This window comes from Sciurus vulgaris (assembly GCF_902686455.1).
Source record: "Sciurus vulgaris genome assembly, chromosome: 1".
Classification (NCBI taxonomy): domain Eukaryota; kingdom Metazoa; phylum Chordata; class Mammalia; order Rodentia; family Sciuridae; genus Sciurus; species Sciurus vulgaris.
In genome coordinates, this window is record NC_136461.1 from 13,887,865 (window position 1) to 13,907,824 (window position 19,960).

A 19,960-nucleotide genomic window follows, 5' to 3' on the forward strand; every position below is an offset into this window, starting at 1 on the left:
TTCTCTGGTATTCACGGAGGAAGATCACTCAGCTGGCAGAGTGAACCAAGACCAGAGGGATCCTAGACAACAGTCTTTGCAAACTTTCTCATGGACCATCTTAAGAAATGCTAGCTGTCTAGCTGTGAGCAGGTGTTTCTCAGGGATGGAGGTTTGTGTTGCTAAGTGGAGGATGGCGTTCTTTGTCAGGAGGAAGTCTCACCATCACTAGGGCCACATGCCAGACAGCTGCCCCGTGGGCCGGGCCCGAGACAGGAAAGATCTGGGGGTTCAGCCAACACTCCCACAGAGTCCAGAGACCAAGACGTGTCAGCAAGGAAAGCAGCCTTCGGGCAGAGATGTACTGGAGAGGGGATCAGAGAATCGAGTCTCTGAAGGACTTCCGAATGGCAGCTTGCCTTCCTGAGGGGCCATGGATATTTAGGAGACAGTTTCCTCTTGTAGAAGCAGAGTCAGGAACCACACAGAAGAATGCCTGTCAGGGTCTGTGACTCTGATCTTTCAGAGAAAGTGGCATCCAGAGGTCAAATACCTCCATCAAGCTATGCACCAGGACCAAGGTCCAGCATCACAGAAGCCCCATGTATTTCCTAGACTAAGGTTAACAACAAGGTCCCAGAAATGTGTTTTGAGTACAACTGCCTCCTCAGACCACAGCTCTGTCAGAAGACAATCCAACCACACTGTGGCGTGGGGAGGGACCTTGGCTGCCCTGTGCACACCCAGCAGATGCAAGCCCTAAGCCTTTGAGCCTCTGTTTCTTTATCTGCAAAGCACAGACGTCAACTGACTGGCCCCGCCTGCCTCTGAAACTTCTCTGAGGAGCAAAGGAAGAAGAGAGGCGAGGGCCTGCGAGAGCCTGCCCCACGCGGATCAGAAGCTGACCGCCACTGTGGCGCCCACCAAACTGAGCCTCCACACGGGAGCACCAAAGGGCTGGGGGCTCGACCTGCCAACCAACCAGATCTGACCCCCGGATCTCCTCCTTCTCCTTGATCGATTTCCTGACCCATAGTCTTGTAAAGCTGAGATGTTGGTCTTAATTTCAGACACCCCAGAAACCTGGTTATGACTGGTAAAATCTTTACAAGTACCATAGTCTAGTTGCTGAAAAGGGCACACTCAGAAAACAATAAACAAACAAAAAAAGAATCTACCACACCAGTGCCAAAAAATACCGTGTCCTCAAAATGTAGAGTACAATGTGGGTACGCTCCCCGGAACCCAGGCCTAGCCCCCAAGGCAGGAACTAGCCTCTTAACCATCAACCAGAAGGTCAAAGTTAGAAGGGCCCTGAGCTTTTTTTTCTTTCTTTTTTTCTTTTGTTTTTGTTTTTTAAGGGGAGAGAGAAGCCAAGACCAGCTGTCTCAGAAAGCAAGGGGGTGTTGCAGGGCAACCAGGTGGTCATCTGCCCAAATATAGAAAGAAAACCTTTACCTAGATTCTCTTTCCAGAAGGGATTCACATTTTGCACTTGCAAAACTATTTCCTGGCTGAGAGCTGACCTACATCGCTGTCCCTGCCCACGCTGGTAATTGTCTACCACAGGGTGCCTGTTCTTTGGCCACCGTCCTTTTTTGGGTTTTCAGCCCATTAATTGGTTTCCAGTGGTTCTGCTGCGCCAACCACACCGAATCCCTCCCTGTGATCTGTCCACTGCTTCCTTGAGCATGCTCAAGGGAACAGATGCCCCCAAAGGCAACTCCGTGACCCTAAGAGCCACTAGGAAGAAAGGATCAATTAACTGTTCTTGAAAAATGTTTGCGCCCACACAGAGATGGAGAGGGAAGATACACAAGGACTAAGAAAGGAAGGCAGGGAGGCAGGGAGGGCTCTGCCTTCTTTCTTTCTTAAGACCAAAGAATAATCAAAGCCGCAAACAATCCTGAGGGCGGAGAGAGGAGCTGGCTGGAATGTTCCACTTAAGGAGGGGCAGGGAGCTCTACCCTCCTGGATGAAAAGCCAAGATTGTGCTGGAAAAGGAAGGTCACAGCTGAGAGCACTGACATTCGACCAAGTCCAATCTTTCCACTCATCAGATGAGCAGATTGGATCAGAGAAGGAGCCGAGACTTAGCTGGTTAGCAGAAGCATCTAGATGTGCTCCTCAGACGTCCTGCCTCCCCAGTCGATTCTCTCCGCCATTACACAATGCCTTGGAGGCTTCCCCTCTGGAACTCCGCATGAGAGGGGTTTTTAGTGATTTTAGCCACACCTATATCCTGAGCGCCTTGCAAAGTGACTGGCCACAGAAAGAACTCAATAAATACCTTCTGTTAGAATGAAGGCCACATTTAGCTCTCCTGTCCCCTTAGGGGACAGGCATAGTGGGCCTGAGGTATGTTCAGATGGTTTTAGGTTGTCTCTACATGCTAATCACAGCCTGGGTTTCAGAGGTGGGAGGGAGGCTGGCAAGATGATCTTGGGGGCTGCTGGTCACAGTGAGGATTGTCAGCATAGGGCTGGTGGATAGGACAAGTGAATCTGGGCCTTGTTCAAAGGTCTTGAAACAAAAGGAATTTGGTGGGGAAAGAAAAGAAGCAGATCCTGTGGAGCAACTACGGGGCTAACAACCTGAAGATGAAGGCCAGGCCAGGAAAGGAGGTGCTCTTGCCGGCGCGACAGGACAGGACCACAGGGTTTAGGATGCGGGGTAATAAGCCGAGAGCCCGGCCCAGATGGAGAGAAACAGGCTTGTCGTGGACTTCTGATGGATGATCACAGAGATTTCAGGGCGTGCTGGCTTTTATGACACAATGCTGAATCACCGATGCATTTGGTGCCCGGCCTCTGGTTAGACGTGCACCCCGTTATAACTGCATTCCAGTGGGGAAACAGGGTCTGCAGCGTGAAGATATTCTTCACAATGCCTCTTCCAGGATGTGTTGAGCTGGAAAGCATGCCTGCCTACACATCTGCATCTCAACAGACTCCCAGACGCTGCAGCCAAGCCCAGTTCCAACCAAGCATGCTGGAGGAGAATGAACTTCAGGGCACAGGCCAGCAACCACGGAGAGGCAAAAGGAGCAGGCGAAAGGGAAGTTGGCCGGCCGAGCTTTCTGGCTGGGGGCTGCCTGGCAGCAGGTTCTGTTGTTTGGAGAACTACGAGAACATTCCGCTTGGGGCAAACCAGGCCGAGGAGATGCTGCACCGTGACTCAGCCCTGGGCATTAAAGGTTTTGTCCAGTCTTGGCCAGTTCAGGACATTCCAGTTCACAAAAGTCCCTGAGTCAGATTCTCTGGGATAGAAAATCAAAGGGCATAAAACTTCCCTGAACTCTAATCGGCTTTTTAAAAAAAATGACATCAAAGGAGTGAGTTGAAAGGTCACAGCCCACTTGCGCACTCACACCCACTGTTTTAGGCTCTGCAAGTCATCCTGGGTTGAAGGCAAGATGGGCCATCTGTCCTTCCTGCTGGGACACAGGCCAGGAGTCAAGGGAAGGCCCAGCCTTTGAAGGAAGAGGATGCTGTCGTAGGACATCCTGGAGGAACCAGGCTGATTCGCCCCCAAGTGCACCGTATGTTTCAAGTCAACATCTTGGATTTTATGCTGAAGGAATGAGCTAGGCAGTGGCTTTGACCTTTCCTTCTACCCCTCCAGCTAGCACTGAATAATGCAGCGTGAGTCCCCTTCTCAATCCTGGGCAACAGTCTATGCGGCGTTCGTGTCTTTTAGCTCGAGTGCCGTGGGGTTCCCCGTGGCACCGCAGTATCTAGAGAGCAGAAAGCGCGGGTGCTGGTCCACCACCCCTCCTCCATGATCTCGGCAGAGCTGCAGGAGTTTGTAAGAGGGAGAAGGGGGCAGGACGGAGACCAGAGGCTCAAATGTTGCTGAGCTGGGGAGAAGGGACAGGAAGGCTAGCTGGCATTCCACGGGCTCTTCCCCTTCCCCACCCTCAGGTACAAACAGCCCTCTCTGGCATCTCCTGCTCCCCACCCCAGCACCCTTCCTATGGGCTTATCTTCTGCTGCGTCTCAGGGCTGGGAGGAGGGGCCCTAGACCCATCACCCAGAGCAGAGCCACGGCATGCTGTAGGCCAGTAGACACTGACACCTCTTCTTTAGGCCCCAGCCCCAGAATGTGTCTTCCTCTACTTCAGCAGAGGTCTGAAAGGCCACGCAGCTGAAATTAGAAACTTTCTCACCTTCTGTTTTCCTTACGTACCAGGAATTCTGCACCAAGCTTCAGCTCATGGGGCTCAATAGTGTCAGTGTTGCCACTGGCGGGCTGTGTAACATTCAGGAAATCCATTTCCTTCTCTGGATTTGCTTGAATATTGGATGAGGACAGTTGATGCAGACCATTGCAACAGTTCTCCACTAACTTAGAAAAAAAAGCAATGATGGGCTTTCTCTTCTTTCCACTAGATGGTGCTGTGCCCCCGACTGCAGCAGGCCGTGCCTGGAGCAGTGGCAAGGCTGTGTTCCAGGCTGCAGTGTCAGCAGGACGCTGCTGCCCACCAGGGCCAGGCCAGGATGGTGCGACTGGGCTCTGGAGGTTGGTTCAGGGCAGAACAGGAAATGGTCAGGGGCTTAAAGTTCAAAAAGCAATTTTACTTTAAAAGAGCAAGACTTGGTTAAGATTGGGCAGGCAGGCCCCGGATCCCGAACCAATAGTATCACCTGTGCCACATGGCTACCCCGTCACCACCAGAGTCCACAGGGTTCTGGCCTTGAGTGGGCTGGGTCTCCACACACAGCTCTACACTCTACAAGGTCAGTCTCACAGAGTCAAAGGCTCTGAAGCAGCAGAAGGAACGGCAGGGCCCTCGGCTGCAGGATCTCTGCCACCTATCCCCGAGGGGTGGCAAGGCAGGTCCATCTGTGCCCGACACCGTTCCTCATCTTAATGTCCCAGATGTTCAAGTCGACAAGACTGACATATCTTCTACAGTCTCAATGTTACTTTTCGTTTTTTAAGAGAAGCCCAAATAGTTCAACAAATGTTCCAGAAGTGTTCCAGGTTCTAAAATGTAGTCACTAAGCCCTTTTTCAAGTATTTGAGATAAAACAGTATTGATTAAAATACTTGTAGTCTTCCATTGGGGGAAAGATACAGAATAAAATGTGTCTATCCAAAGCTGTTTAATTTTTGAATATAGATGGATACATATCAGAGGGTAAGGAACAAAGAGGAGTTGTTTGGTTTGTGGTGTTTGTGGAACTATGGATGATTTTTTTCCTTCCTGCAATGTTTTCAGTTGTGCTCTGCTGTTTGAAAAATACCAATAGCAAACCTCTAATGACCAGGATATACCGACTTCTAAAAGCCTTTCTGTATCTCCCCAAAAAAGTGCTTCTGTTTTACAAGCCTTTCCTAAAGGCTGGAAATTCCATGAAATGTGACTATTCTTGAGTTAAAGATTCCCTTTCTGAATCTCACCATTGATGTTCTTCCAATTGATTTTTTAAGTGTAATGTTTTAGCTATATCGGAATAATTATTTGCTCTTCCCTCTAAATTGGAGGCAAAACAATATTTAAAAACATTTCATAAAAGACTCATCTATAATCTCACCACTGTAAAATAACCACCCTTGCCCTGCATATTTCTATCTGGATGCTGGCCTCATAGGTATTTTTATATGGCTGTAATCATGGAGTGCATGTTATCTTATCTAAGACTTCTTTTTATTAAACATTTTATCCAATATCTAGTTGACATACTTCCAAGGCCAAAAGTGTCAATACCTCATCCAAAGAACCTGCACAATGACATTTAATTAAAAGTTAAACTAATACTGGGTCATTACATTACTTAACATGAGCTATTAAGTTCTCAGGAACTAAGTAAATCCCTGTGGGTTTTGATTGGTGCAGATGGACTCTGAGGCACCCAGGTATGTGATTCAGTGATCCGTGGCACACTCCTCTGTGCTCCTCTGGGTAGCTCTGCTAGCACTTTTGAAGTTTTGCCTCACAGAGATCCTGGCTGACCTGTGTGTGGTGGGGCCAGGCAGCGTCTCCTTATCTTTCTATCCTGGCCCTTTGCAGAGCACAGCACCCTACTTACACTGGGTGGTTTAATGAATGAGAGATTCCCGGGGTGCATCGTCTGTCAGAGGTGATGGGCTGCCACCTGTAGCAGGAACTGGGTTCCTTGGCATGGGGGTGTGGCTCACTGGTACAGTGCTTGCCTAGTACATACAAGGCCCCGGATTTGATTCCCAGCACCACAAAAAAAGAAAAAGAAGAAAAAAAATTTTTAAGTAAAAATAAAGAAAGAAAAAAGGAAAAAAAGAAGAAACAGGGCTTCTTGAAAGAAGGGAAGAAGTAGGGACTGGGCTCAGTGGTAGAGCGCTTGCCCAGCATGTGTGAGGCAATGGGTTCGATCAAAGGTCTATCGACATCTGAAAAAAAAATTTTTTTTAAAGGAATAAAAGTGTGCCATCTCCCAATCCTCAGTGTCCAGAACCAAGATTTGGCCTGCTGCCTCCTACTGGGCAAGAAGAAATGGCACTGACCACCGTAATCACACAGGCTCGTGCATACCATTGATGGCCCGTCCTTCCACCAGCTCAATGAGATCCTTTGCTGGTCCAGCACATCCAGAGAATCCCCAACAGCTCCTCTTCCTGGGGTGGGGCTGAGTGTTCACTCACCCACACAACAGGCAGTCCCCAGCTGTCGAGCCTTGAGCAGGAGTGATATCAATTAACTTGTGGCAGGAGAGAGACAGGGGAGTCACTTCCAGACCAACCATATTTGGGGCTGTACAAGCAGGTTCAGAAATCACTTTACAGCACAGTAGTTTTGCTTTAACCACCTACTGAACAAGTCAAGATCAGTGCTAATGTTTAATTTAAATACACACAAAATAAACTACTGTTGTGTCCTTAGATTCTGCTTAGAGAAGCCTTGCAGATACCAGTAATGAGACATGGCAGGCCAGTAATTAAAATGTAGGCTTTGCTTTCATGCCATCACAGGGTAAGAATGGGCAAGGCCTGCTAAAACACTTCCGTGTGATGGTAATTACTTGATACTTCTCTACAAGGTTATATTAAAGCATTCCATGCAACCCCAGATGCCAAGACAAAAGAAATACCTTTTAATAAAGCTCAATGACATCACCATTTATTTATACCCCACCTTGACTCAGAAAGGATTGGCGGTAGACGACAACAGTGAGAAGAGTGGAAACAGCTGCCATTTGTGTGTGATTGTTACACGCCAGACACTGCCTATCAGGCATTTTATTTACATCGTCTGTAATTTAACAGAAATCCCTCTGAGAAAGATTATTAGGGAGGTAATAGGAACAGAGGTTGAAAACTCAGGTCCTACAGCCAGACTGTTTGGCTTCAGTCCTGGCTTCGTTACTGACTAGCCCCGAGACGCTGGCAAGTAACCTGACCTCTCTGTGGCTCAGTTTACCGTCTATATAATGGACATATTTGTAATGACTTCATAAAGTTGAGGAATCTATGGAACCATCCATGTAAAATGCTAAGGATGGTGTCTAGCACAAAGGAAGGGCTCAATTAATTTTAGAAGGTGGCAGAGACAACTGGGGGTCATCTGGTAGCCCACGTGTGCTCCTAAATTTCCAATCCCTTTAGAGCGAGGCAGAGCCATGTGACTGGTTGGAGTCAATGAAATATTATTGGAGGTAACATGTCATTTCTGGACACAACATTTAAAAGTCAGTGCATGACCCTTTTAGCCTCATTATAATCCTAGATGCCACATGTTGAGATTGTGGCAACACTTGAGGAAAGACAGCTGCACTCCAGGTCACCCAATGCAGGAAAGCCCAAATGATTCACATCAGATTTTAAACGAGGGAAAAAATATCAGTGTGTGCTGTACTAAGCTACCAACATTTCCAACTTTGCTTGTTACTGCAGCTCTGCATACCCTCCCCTGACTAGCAAAGCTGCTCTTGTATCATTCTTATTACCTTATTTTTACACTCCAAGGGTAACCAACTGAAGAGAGACCTTCCATTCAACCTGCCCAGCTATCTATTCACCTCTAAATGGAGTATCACCACGTTAATCAATGCTTGCCCTTTCTTGAATCCCTGCACAGTCTTATGTGCTGTGAAGAAGGAAAAAGAAAAAGGTTCAGCCTCCATGAATCACTGACAAAAATATCAAAGCTGCTGACTGTTGGGGACTATGTGTATTTGCACAGACGTGAGACTGTTGCCACCTCAGAAAAACACACGCGAAAACTGGAAGGGAAAGAAGGTTAGAATTCTTCCGTCTCCTTAAGGGGTGTAGACCATGAACCCTAAAATCAAAAGCTATCACAGGTAGGCTGGGAGGCTAAAGTCACCAAGGGGCATGGAAACCCAGGAAATGGGTTTGAGGGTTCACAGAAGAGGGGCTAGAATTCGACTGTCACAAGGGGATGAGAAGGTCCACTAATCAGTCAGGGAACTCAGCACCAGGGAGTCCCCTGGCTGTGAACACCTGTCTCCAGTCTGTGTGTAATAGTTCAGGGTGTCCTCCCCCTTCTCTTTAAGGTCCTCTGCAGGAATAATGCTACATGCTAAACCACAAATCTCTAGGACGCCCTCCGTCCTACACAAGGCCTGGGAGTGGCTTTCCAACAGCAGGCTAGCTCCCAATTTCACCTGAGCGTCCTCTTGGAGAGGCAGTAGACTCCACACCACTTCTCTGGTCCCATAGAATCCTCAGGGAATGAAGGACGGTAGCACCTTGTGCCTGCAGGGACTGTGATGTCATGGCCTACCCACCTCACAGAGGCAAAAATGCAGTGTTCATTCTGCGCCCTCTCCTTTTTATCCATAAAATTGTTACAATTCCTGCTGCCTACCACACAGGGACAGTATGCAAATGAGCTCAGGTGCTATAAAATGCTCCAGAACCCTCCCACAGCATGTTACATAAGTGCCAAGCATTAATATCCAACAGCCGCCACTCAAAGCCAATTTCTAATTCGAAGGCTCTATCACTATCAACTTCCCAGAACTTACAGGATTTTGTCTTTGCTTTTGTTAAAGAACTTTTACCTAAATTTAAGTAATTTATGTGTGCTGTGAAAAATTAGAAAACATGGGGAAATAAAAGCATAAAATAAAAATCGCAGTCCCACGCCCAAGTGACAACTTGGGTACAATGATCAGCTTAGTAATTTTCCTTTCATGTTTTCTTCCGTATATCTTTTTTTGCTGTAAGTCAAGAACAAGCCCAACACATGGTTTTATGTCCTACTTTAACATCACTTGATAAACATTTTCCCACTTCTACTCTGAAATACAGTTTTTAATGGCTCTCTAAAGCGCCTACCTTATGAGGTGCCCTGATCTTAACCACATCCTCCTTGCTGGACATTTCAGGCATCTCCCAAGTTTTCTTATTATAGGAAATGCTGAGCTTAATTTCTTCAGTTTTTTTTTTTTTTTTTTTTTTTTTTTTTTTTTTTTTTGGTGTTCCTAATTATTTCCTTAGGCTATATTCTCATGTGCAACTAGCTTGTACCAAAACAAACAAACAAACAAACAAAAACAAATTCTGCAAGTTCTCAGTTCTGCATAAAAGATAAAGAGAATCGAGCCATGGTAGCTGGTGTTGCCAATGGCCTAACTCAAGTAGCAGAGTTCCTCCAGGGAGGGCCTGAAAATAGAAAAGCGACAGTTTCTGGTGTAAAGATATAAAAAAGAGAAACTCTTCAGGTTGCTCTTAAACCAGGGTTGATACTATTATGTGCCACCACTTAACCAGAGGGCCATTTAATCAAGATCAGACATTAGTTTAAAAAGTACAATGTTGCTATTCGAGAAAAGAAATCTGGCCACCCACACCATCCTGTAATTCAAAAGGCTCTCTAAAAAGCACACATTGCCTACAGACACAGGCCGACAGACACAAAGAGCTTTGAAGTTTAACCTTTCTATGTCCTCCCTCTGAAAGACACTCAGCTCACCCCAAACAGTTGCCAAGGATACCCCGAACAGCTATCAAGACTAGCCCAAGAGTCATCATTGGTTAAACATTTTTCCTTTTTATTTTGACAGATTAATACATATTTTTCAAACACAAAATAGACAAAATACATAAAGCAATCTAGGCTTCATTCTTTGGATGTTAAGTACTTTCACCCAGGAATCTAGCTTTCAAAGAGAACTTCTCATCAATAAGCATCACAATAGGAATATTGACAACCACCATAATTAGAGCAGTGCACTATTTATTTGTACCAGACACTCGCTGATGTGCAAATGGTGGATAGAAGGACCGACTGTACCACCTGGGATGTGCAACCAGCTTTAAAATAAGCAAAATGTCATGGTCTCACCTAAAAAACATTGGTTTATAAACAACAGACGTTTATTACGAGATCACATGGGCTGAGTGTTCTGCTGGGGCTTGGAAGACACTGTCACTAGCTCCATGACTGCCCTATGAGAGAAGCATCATGGTAGCCCCATTTCACAGAGGAGGAAACCGAGGCTCACAGAGGCCAGGAGACAGACTGAGAGCTGGGCTCTGAATGCAGGATCGGACCCTAGCTTTTGCTTTTCCCGCTGCCTTTACCGCCTCTCCAACAAAGATGGTAGGTGACAGCAGTTCCTGGACTGAAGCTGGGGGCCAAGGTAGCAGAAGAAAAGATCCAAAGGGAAACCAGGACCGATGCTGGAAAATGGTAAGTGGAAGGCAGAAGTGAGCCCTCCAGCCCCTTCCTTTTATACGGAGGGCCAGCACGCTGCACACTGAAGGAGGAAGGAGAAGTGTGTGGGCTTGTGCACGGGAGGACGGCTCTTCAGGAGCCTCTTCAGCTAGTCCTCAGAAAAAGGACCTCTGTTGTTCTGCTGCCAAGGAAGAGGGGCCAGTGTTACGTCCCCCAGGAATTTCCTAACCCTTCTCCTCACAAAGAAAGCCCCAGAGACTTAATGCTGGAGATGCACTTGGGCCAGAGCCCGTGGGAGAGTAAAAACAAAGCACTTCCCCTAGGCAATGTTATAAGGTAAGAATCAGAAGTGAAGGAGCCAGCACTGTGACAGGTGGCGAGGACAAGGAGCAGAGACAGTCACACTTCTGCTTATGAAGAGCAACTCCAAAGAAAGTAGCTTTGCGCAGAGGGCCTGGTGGGTGATACTGAGATGGCACCATTTAAACCAGCGAGAGCCACCTACAGCTTACAGGGAGGCAGATTTCTCCCACATTTGCATATTTTTTCGGTGCTGAGAATTCTTCTTTGGGGCTCTGAGCACTGAAGACCCATCTTGAGAAAACTGGACCGGAAGTCCAGATTCTGGCACCAGTTCTGCCAGCAAGGAGCTGGAGGGCACCTTCACCCCCCAGGCATAAGAAGGGAGGACGGTTTAGCTCAATGTGGTTTAATTCGACTCAGCCATCGCCAGTGAACACACACACAGTGCCCGGCACAATCCTGGCTGAGCTTTAAGTTTGGTTCCTGCCCTTGGAAACTCAAAGTTCAGCAGGGGGAAGGGTGGGTAAACAGAAGGTCCCAGGAGTGAGTGTGACAGGGTGTGTGTAAGGGGAGAAGCAGCCTGGGGAGGCATGATCAGTGCACAACTGTGGGCCTGGAAAGACTCCCGAGGTGGGAGGATCACAAAGCACCTATGGGTGGGTGGGGCTGAGGGGCACAGGTGTCTTGGATGGCCCCCTCATACTTGCTAACCTACAGCTCTCTAGGAGCCAAGGAGCTCTGGCTGGTTTGTGGGCCATGTGGGAAGCAGCCCTAGAACACAGTCTGTGGCTATCTTGCTGTCCCAGCCTCAGCAGGCCAAGTGGGCTTCCTCTGGGGCAGGGCTGAGCTCGGGCTCAGAGGCGGGATGGGGCTGAGGCAGGAGCGGAAGGTCAAGTGAGTAGCGCTCTTTCTCAGCCTCCTCCCTTCCAGGTGTCGCCTGCAGAAGGCTTTACTTTCAGACGGGTGTCACCCACTCGTTTTTGAAAGCAGCATAGTCGGTCCTGAGTGGCTTTCCACTCACGGCCATCTCCTAACTTACAAAACTTGACTAGGAGAAGCTTCTAAGTGTCTCTTCTTGCTTCCGGCAACAGCCTCTTGGTCTCCCAGTCTCCTCCTGATTCATCATCTTCTAGGAGACCATTAATGCTGGATGCTTGGGTTCGAGCCTCTGCCCAGGCTCCCCTCTCCTTAGGGGGAGTTCCTAGAGCCCTAGATTTACAACCCGCCTGCTTGGTCAGGAGCCCCACCTCTCCAGCTCTGCAGGGCTTCAGATCCAGCCAGCCCTGTGACATCGCCAACTGATTCTCGAGCTCGATGTGGCCAAGACTTCAACTCCTACTTGCCCATCCCCAGGCCCAATTCTCCTCTCCACCTCTGCTCTGCACCAGAAATGGTTCCACATCAACTCAGTTGCTCAAGTCACACCTTTAGGAACTACTCCTGGCTCTGCCTCCCTCCTGGCTCCAACATGCCATCAGTCACCAGTTCTCTCTCTCTCCTCACTCGTTATATCTTCTACAGCTCTCTCAAGCCTCCCACTTCTGCATTCCCACCAGAAGCAGGGAGACCCTCTTCATGATCCCCACCTCCCACCCAGACTCCTAAAAACCTTCTCTCCACACAGCTGCTGGGATATTTCAAGAACACAAATCTGATCATAAAAAATCCTCTGCTTAAAGTCTTTTAATGGCTTCCCATTCCCTTATGATCCAAAATCCTTCAAATGGCTTGAAAGCTGTGAGCGAGTGGGCACCTCTCCAGCCTCGATCGTGAAATCCTTCCCTCCTCGCTGCTCCAGCATGCAGGACTTTTCTTAGTTCCTGGAACAATATGTGCTGTCTTCCTCCTGCTCACGTCCCATGCGCCAGGCCTGCTCTGCCTGCCTTCCCTTGCCCGGTCACCTCTTCTTTGACCTTTATTCTCAGCGTGGACTTACTCCTTGAGGAAGTCTGCAGTGACCTCATGGGACAAGCCTGCTGTACACAGGACTGATCCTTGGTAGCCCTGGCATGCTGGTTTATTTACAGTCATTTCTTTAGTGTCTGTCTTCTAGAGAGTCATGATTTTTCCACTGCCCACCACCCATGCTCAGCACAGAGCCTGGCACACAGAGGTGTGCAGAATGGCACCTGCAAGCCCCCTTGGCCCTCAGATTCCAGCCTCCCTGGCTGCCTGTTCTCCTCTTTCCTGTATCTCAGTCGGTTTCCTGTCATCAGACCCTGCTCTTCGACCTGCAGGTGGGCCTGACTTCACAATGACCCTCGCACTCCGTGAGGTGACTAAAACCTAGAAAGCAACCTCATGTCCTACTGAGCCATGTCCACTATGGCAGAATACACCCACTATCGTAATTTCGGCAAAAATCATAATCAAAACCTAGAGTTCTGTGTCTAGAGCCCAGCATTTAGGTTAGCGCGTGCACACACACACAAAGGTGCAGGGGGAATCATTTCAAATATCTGTCTGGTTCAATGGTCACTGTTACATTTTCAGATAGATAAACATACACATGCTATGGGAGATGTGCTGGTTAAATAATTCAGCTTAGTCGGGATTATAGCCATTATCTCGGAAGCACAGAGCTCAGAAGGGGGATCACTGGGCAGTTCAATCCCCTTACAGGGTAAGATGTATACACACCAGGCACAAAGAGAGAAAAACCTTGCTTTCCAAAGTCCAAAGGCATCCCTCTTGCTGCAGCACAGCCTCTTGCTGGCACAGGCAATGTGACCAACGGGAATGACAGAGTTTGATTTGTTCAGCAAAGCCTGTTTCAAAGCAATTAAAAAGAGCATGTCATCTCCTGTCCAAGGCACAAATAAAAGGCCCCGGATGCTTTCTCCTTTTAAAATTGATCCAGGCTGTCAGCTGCTTCATTAGCAAGCTGATTAGGTTCTAATTAGCACCCTAATTAAGTGCTTCTAAATCAGAACCTGAGAAGGGTGTTAACTGGGAAGGGAGGGTAGGGACTAGATGGCCAGGTCCACTTGCAAGGCACTTCCATGGGTTTCTTAACTGCAGGAGGATGCAAACTTTATTCTTGCAAGTGGGTTTCCATAGGAAAGAAGACCTGTGAACATTTTCTTTCTGAAGCACATGGTTCAGCCCCTTACTTAGAAAGTCTGGGCAGAAAAGTACAAAGAATTGCTTGCTGGAGAATATTTCACAGGCAGAAATAAAGGGGGAAAGGAAAATTGATGTTTTGGGTTCTGTCTGTCCTCAGACGTCCTCTAGAATGACTTTGACCTTATGAAACCCTGGCACTTCAGGCAACCGAGAAAAATCTTGGAAAGGTCCCTCACATCTGAGGTTCAAGGAAACCCAGCATCATTCCTCACAAACCACGACGAGGAGAACGCAGGTCCTACCCCACCCTCCACTTTAAAAATGCCTCATTTTTGAGATGTTTATTTTGAGGTGGTGGCCGATGTCTGTCGGCTGCCAATATGAAGAGTCGCAGTCACACTCAGTTGAGTGGATTGGAACTACAGCCAGCCAGAGACCCACAGAAGTCCAACACAAAGCCTTGGGGAGTTTACTCTTCAAAGCCACAAGGATCACAATTCAGCTGTTAAGATATTTTTTAAGTCAAGCACAGGGGAAAGGAAACATCTTTATTTCTTTCCTAAACTCTCTTCTTCAAAACAACTTCTCCTGTCTTTGCAGCCATGCTAAGAGGGCATCAAGCAAGAAGTCAGGTGGTGTGGGCTCTTTATGAAGCAAGAATTGTCCATGTGTGTGAGATGAAATGATCACCCTGGCTGGCAACGCAAGGCTGTGTCTTAGCACCCAAATCTCATGCCCTCAGCCGGCCTCTGGAGTTTTCTAAGCTCAGAAGGTCGACTGTAGGTAGGTTCACTTCGTGTGACCACAAAGGACTGAACCATCAATAGTATGAAAATGAACAGCTAGAACTGAAGCTCTGAAAGTTTTCTGAGTTAAAGGGCCTGTGTGGCTGCTGTTAGGAGGCACTAGAGGGACAGGAATGGACTTATCAGACTCTCACTGCTTCCTGCCATGAACAAGTCAAGATCGTTACTTTTTGGTACATCTTACTCACAACCGTGTAGCACTGACCTTACTCATCCCGAGGGTTATGACAGGGATGGAAGTTGATCACAGAGCTACATCAGGTGACAGTATGGGCGGGCCCTACTCCTATGCAGGCTAGCTCTTCCAGCAGGGCAGTTAGGGCCGTGGGCCGTGGGCGAGGGCAGCCAGAGCACAGCCTTAGGAAGGATTTCTCTCTTCTGAGCCCGGTTCCTTATCTGCAAAATGGAGACAGCACTCTATCCATACAGAGCTTTGGCGACTATTAAAGAGAATACATTTGTCAAGTCCTGAGCACTTGGCAATGACTAATGTTTCTTCTCTCCTCTTCCTTCTCTCTTCAGGGTTTTCTGCAGTATCTTTTCCTCTCACAGTCCCATTCCCTCTTCTCCTCCTAAAGCACATTTTTAGAACTGTGGAGCCAGAAACTATTTTTCATTGATTTAGGTACAGAACACTAAATCCAAAACAGGCATCAGTAGAATTTCTTCCTCTCTCCTTCCCTCCCACCCCTCTTCTCCCTTTCTTTTCTTTTCCCTCCCTCCTTCCCTTTCTTCCTTCCTTCCCTCCTCCCCTCCCCGCTTCCTTTGTTCCTTCCCTCTTTTGGGGTACTGGGGATTGAGCCTAGGGTTGCTCTACCACTGAGCTACATCCTCTTTCTAATGATTTTTTTTTTTTTTCCTGAGTCAGGGCTTCGATAAATTTCCCAGGTTGGCCCTAAACATGCAATCCAGCCTCAGCCTCCCACATAGCTAGAATTTCTTTTTTTACATAATACATAATAATTGTACTTATTTATGCCACACAGTGTGATATTTGAATACATGTCTACAATATGTGATGACCAAATTAGGGTAACAAGCATATCCATCACTGAGAACACTTATCATTTCTTTGTGTTGGGAACAAAATCCTCTTCTAGCTATTTTGAAATACACAGTAAACGATAACTGTCACCACCCTGCTGTGCTACAGAACACTAGAATTTACTCCTATTTAACTGTAATTTTGTACCTGTTAGAACTTTCTGGATCTTGAATGTCCCCCACAATCACATGTTAAAGGTTGGGTCCTCCTTCTGTGGCGCTGTTGGGAGGCAGGGTCTAGTGGGAGGAAGTGAGGTCACTGGGGTGTGCCCTTGACGGGGATATTGAGGCCCTGGTCCCACCTCTCTTTCTTTGCTTCCTGGCCTGCTTGGTGTGAGCTGGCTTCTTCCCCCAAGTTTTCTAACATGGTGCACGGTGCTACCAGAGGCCAAAAGAAACAGGCCAAGCAACCATGAACTGAAATCTCTGAAACAGGGAGCCAAAAGGAGCCTTTCTCGTATTGATTATCTCAGTATTTTGTTGCAGTAATGTAAGCTGACTAACAACACAGGTGTACGTCATTTCCATGGTTTTATGGTTTCCTAGAAATCTTATAATGCTTACGTAAACAACTGAGATTTAGAGTCCTTACCAAAACAGTCTAAAAAACCCAAGAGAACAATGGCGCATCTTCCTCATTATTCTGGAACTTGACCTGGCCTCTCATCTTAGAACCTCAGATGGTAGATTCCCATCTCTCCTCCTCCTGCCTTCTCCGCATCATCAGCCTTGACAATAGCACAATTACCAGACAGCGGGTGCCCTTTCTCAAGGGCGTAAGTTGCAAACAAAATAACTAACACAATTCAAAAGCTTTTGACAGACTGACTTTGGGAGCAGCCCAAATGGGAACTGCTGTGGGTATTCATGCAAATGACAAGTCTGCTGCTCCCCCTCACAAACTGCATTGCATCATTTAACAAGTGCATGCATCCACCAAGGGTTGCTCTAGAAGGGAGAGAGCATGGAGGAGGAAAGGCAGCAGGAGCAGGAGAGGGACAGAAGCTGAAGTGGGTCTAAAGTTAGAGGAAAAGGAGTCAGCAAAGCAGGGGAAGAGAAAAGTAGGTGAGCCAGGACCGTATAAGTCCTAGGAAACCAAGAAAACTGAGAATGGAGAAGTGGGTGCCAGCCGTCCCAGCTCCCACAGGTGCCCAACGCCGCTGCCTGTCACTGTGTGCCAGGCTGCAGTCTAAGGGCATGACCCAAGCTATCTCCATCGCCACAGCTTATGAGACTATTATCATGCTCACATTACAAATAAGGAAGCTGAGCTTCTGAGAAGATTAGTCTGCAAGTTCACAATGCTACAGGCAGTGGAGAATAAGACTCTAATATAGGCCATGTGGCTTTTGGACCAATCGCTCCCAACTCCTGGTAGCAGGAGGCAGGTTCATGCACCAAAAGCAGGGACACTGGGATGTGTGTGGAGATTGCCGTAAGGCTGGACTCCCTGCGACACAGATCCTGAGACAGAGATTTGCACACAGTTTATTAGTGTGCGCCAGCCCACACCTGTGGCAGAGGAAGGGCAAGAGAAATGGGCTGTGATGGAGTCATGGAGGGAGTCTCGGTTGAGGTTGGAGCCTGGAGCTGGACAGCCCTGTGGTCACGTCCCACTGAGTCAAAAGGGTCAGCTACCCGCACTCCCCACAGGAGGAAGGTGGGCCTCGGTCCCAATATGGGCGACATTATATTCTCACCACCTTGCCCAAATACCTACTGGTCTCCACCCATATCTTCAAGGGAATATCAGTTTTGGGGATGGGGCAGGGACAGCAAGGAGAAGGAAGACCAAAGGCAGCATATATCTACCTGACTAAGAGGGGGATGGGGAAGAAAACACCAGCATGTTACCAGTGACTCGGGCATTCGCTCACTGTGCCTTTAAGTCAACCCTAAAGTGATGGTTGGCGCCTCCCACTTCTCACCTTAGAAAGCCTGGGTGCACAAGGGGAGTCTTCCCTGAGTTTGCCACACTCAGTAACTTCACAGAGCAACTGGAATTTGAATTTGGGTTCAGCCCCTTCCCAGCACTCCAGTGCCTAAGATGTTCTGTAAATAACAGGTGGCAATATTCTCCAGACAACGACCTCAGCATGGCTGGGACAGCCTCAGGTCCTGACACCCTCTTAGCCCTCTGCTCCCCACACCAAGCCAGTTGCTCTTCAAGCAGGAAGGCAGCTGCACCCACTGCTACAGCCCAGCTAGCTGCCAGAGCTGTAGCGGGCACGGGGCTACCAGCTGTTAAGAGACCCTCCTGCCCCTTCTAGGCCCTTGGGCCACCATCCCTCCCCAAGGATATCGTTTTTTCAGCCCCAATCCCCCCAACTGATATTTCCTTGAAGATATGGGTGGAGACCAGCAGGTATTTGGGCAAGGTGGTGAGAATATAATGTTGCCCAGATTGGACGGAAACCCACATTCCTCCCGAGCTCATGAGACACTCAGTGAGTTCATGGTCAATGAACTTGCAACAGAACACTCCAGCCAGCAAACCCACGCTCCGGGACAGGCCCTCAATGGGACAGACCCATTGAGGTGTGACACATTTCTCTTTTGTGTTTTCTTCAGAAAAACCTCAATCTTTTCCACTTATCTGACATATAACCCTGGTAAGTCAGCCCTCTGGGTCAGCCCTCTTTGAGCTTCAGTCCCACCTATAAGACAGCCAACAACTCCAGGCCAGCTCAGCAGGAAATAAAGACCTGTGAAATTACCTAGGTGGCAGACAGACCAGTGCCAGGGACCAGCAAGGGAGGGCGCTGTTCTTGCCCAGTTCCTCAGCTGTTCCCATAAGGCAAGAGGAAACACCTGCTGGCTTTAGTGCGCAGGGTCTGACACTAGGCCAGTCTCCCTTGTTAACAGTGTCCAGGCCACAAGGCAGCATACCACCCACCTGGAACATGGCAACAGGGCTTGACTTGCATTCATTTTCCTGGGTATCTTCCATGTATTGTCAATGTTACAGGCTTTTTATTCACTCTGGTGATGAAAACTTTCATTTAAAAATACATCTATTTAAATAATAATGAATCGGTTTTAAAGGAAATTTTTAAGTAAAATAACATTATAGGTGATACACAGAAGCAACAAAAATGGAAAAACAGAACACCAAAGTCTGAATTGGGTGAAGGACCATTCAAAAGATCAAGAGAACTCATGCCAAGTGCCTCACACATGCCAACTATATAGTGGGAATTCAAGAGACAGGTTTTTTTTTAGCCTTGGAGTTCAATTGCCCAGCTCACTGCCAGAGTCCCCAAGGGCTCCAGGTCCTTTCTCATGGGGCTCTGGCACCAACAGAATCTTTTCTAATAAAGGAGGAAAGAATGGAAAGGAAATACATTTCAAAAGATTTGAATTCTCAGCCACATTCCACCACTTACTAGATGTGTAACCTTGGATAAGTCAAGCAATGTGGCCAAGTTCAAAGACACTGTGGTAGCAGCTACCTTTATTAGGCACTTACTATATGCTGCAGAGCCATGGAAAAGGTCTGCTTACATCTCACAACCCTGTGGAGGGGGCATTATTATCCTCATTATACAGTGGGGAAATAAAACTCAGGCCACCTAAGGTATCTCAGGTCACACAGTGGGAAATGGCAGCATTAACATTCAAACCCAGATCTTTCTGACTCCACACCCACCTCCAGAGTTGATATGAGAACTGAAAGTAGAGAGGCCAGCCTCCCCCGTGACAAGATGTGATAAATGGCTGTTCCTTGGAAGTTTAGAACACTCCTGGCAGAGGCATCAGGGGATGTTATTGTTTTAAAATTGGCTTCAAGAGAGGCACAGGAGAAAAGGAGAAACCCCTGCTGCTTTGGGGGAATGGCGACAGGTGACACCCAGCTCCCAGCACCTGCGGCAGGACCAGAACTGCAGGCCTGGCACACTGCCTGTGAGTGAAGACGGCTGATGGGTGCGCTCCAAGGGTGGGTGAACAACAGCACGTCTGCAGCTGCCAACCACGTTTGCACTTTCAACACTCAAGGCTGACAAGAGAGTGCCGTGGGCAAGAATTACCCACTTCCAACCCAGAACAGGGACCGACCCGCAAAGTGCAGGCTGTGCAGTGCTGAGGAGCAGAGAGGCTGCGCTCAGAGCCCCACGACCCCAACAGCAGGACGAACACG

General features: G+C 48.0%; 1 protein-coding gene across 7 annotated transcripts in view; it reads right to left on the bottom strand.

Annotated features, from left to right (window-relative positions):
• The window catches only part of PLA2G2C (phospholipase A2 group IIC), a 65,462-nt gene that overhangs the window by 38,676 nt on the left and 6,826 nt on the right, over positions 1-19,960 (bottom strand). The window contains exon 1 of one of the 7 annotated variants that reach the window (XM_079147288.1): positions 2,008-2,266. The exons of the other annotated variants lie outside the window; for them this stretch is intronic. Coding sequence (XP_079003414.1) covers positions 2,008-2,036 — 29 coding nt within the window. The 5' untranslated portion in view covers positions 2,037-2,266. Of the gene's footprint in view, positions 1-2,007; positions 2,267-19,960 lie in introns of those variants that run through there. 7 annotated transcript variants of the gene reach the window in all.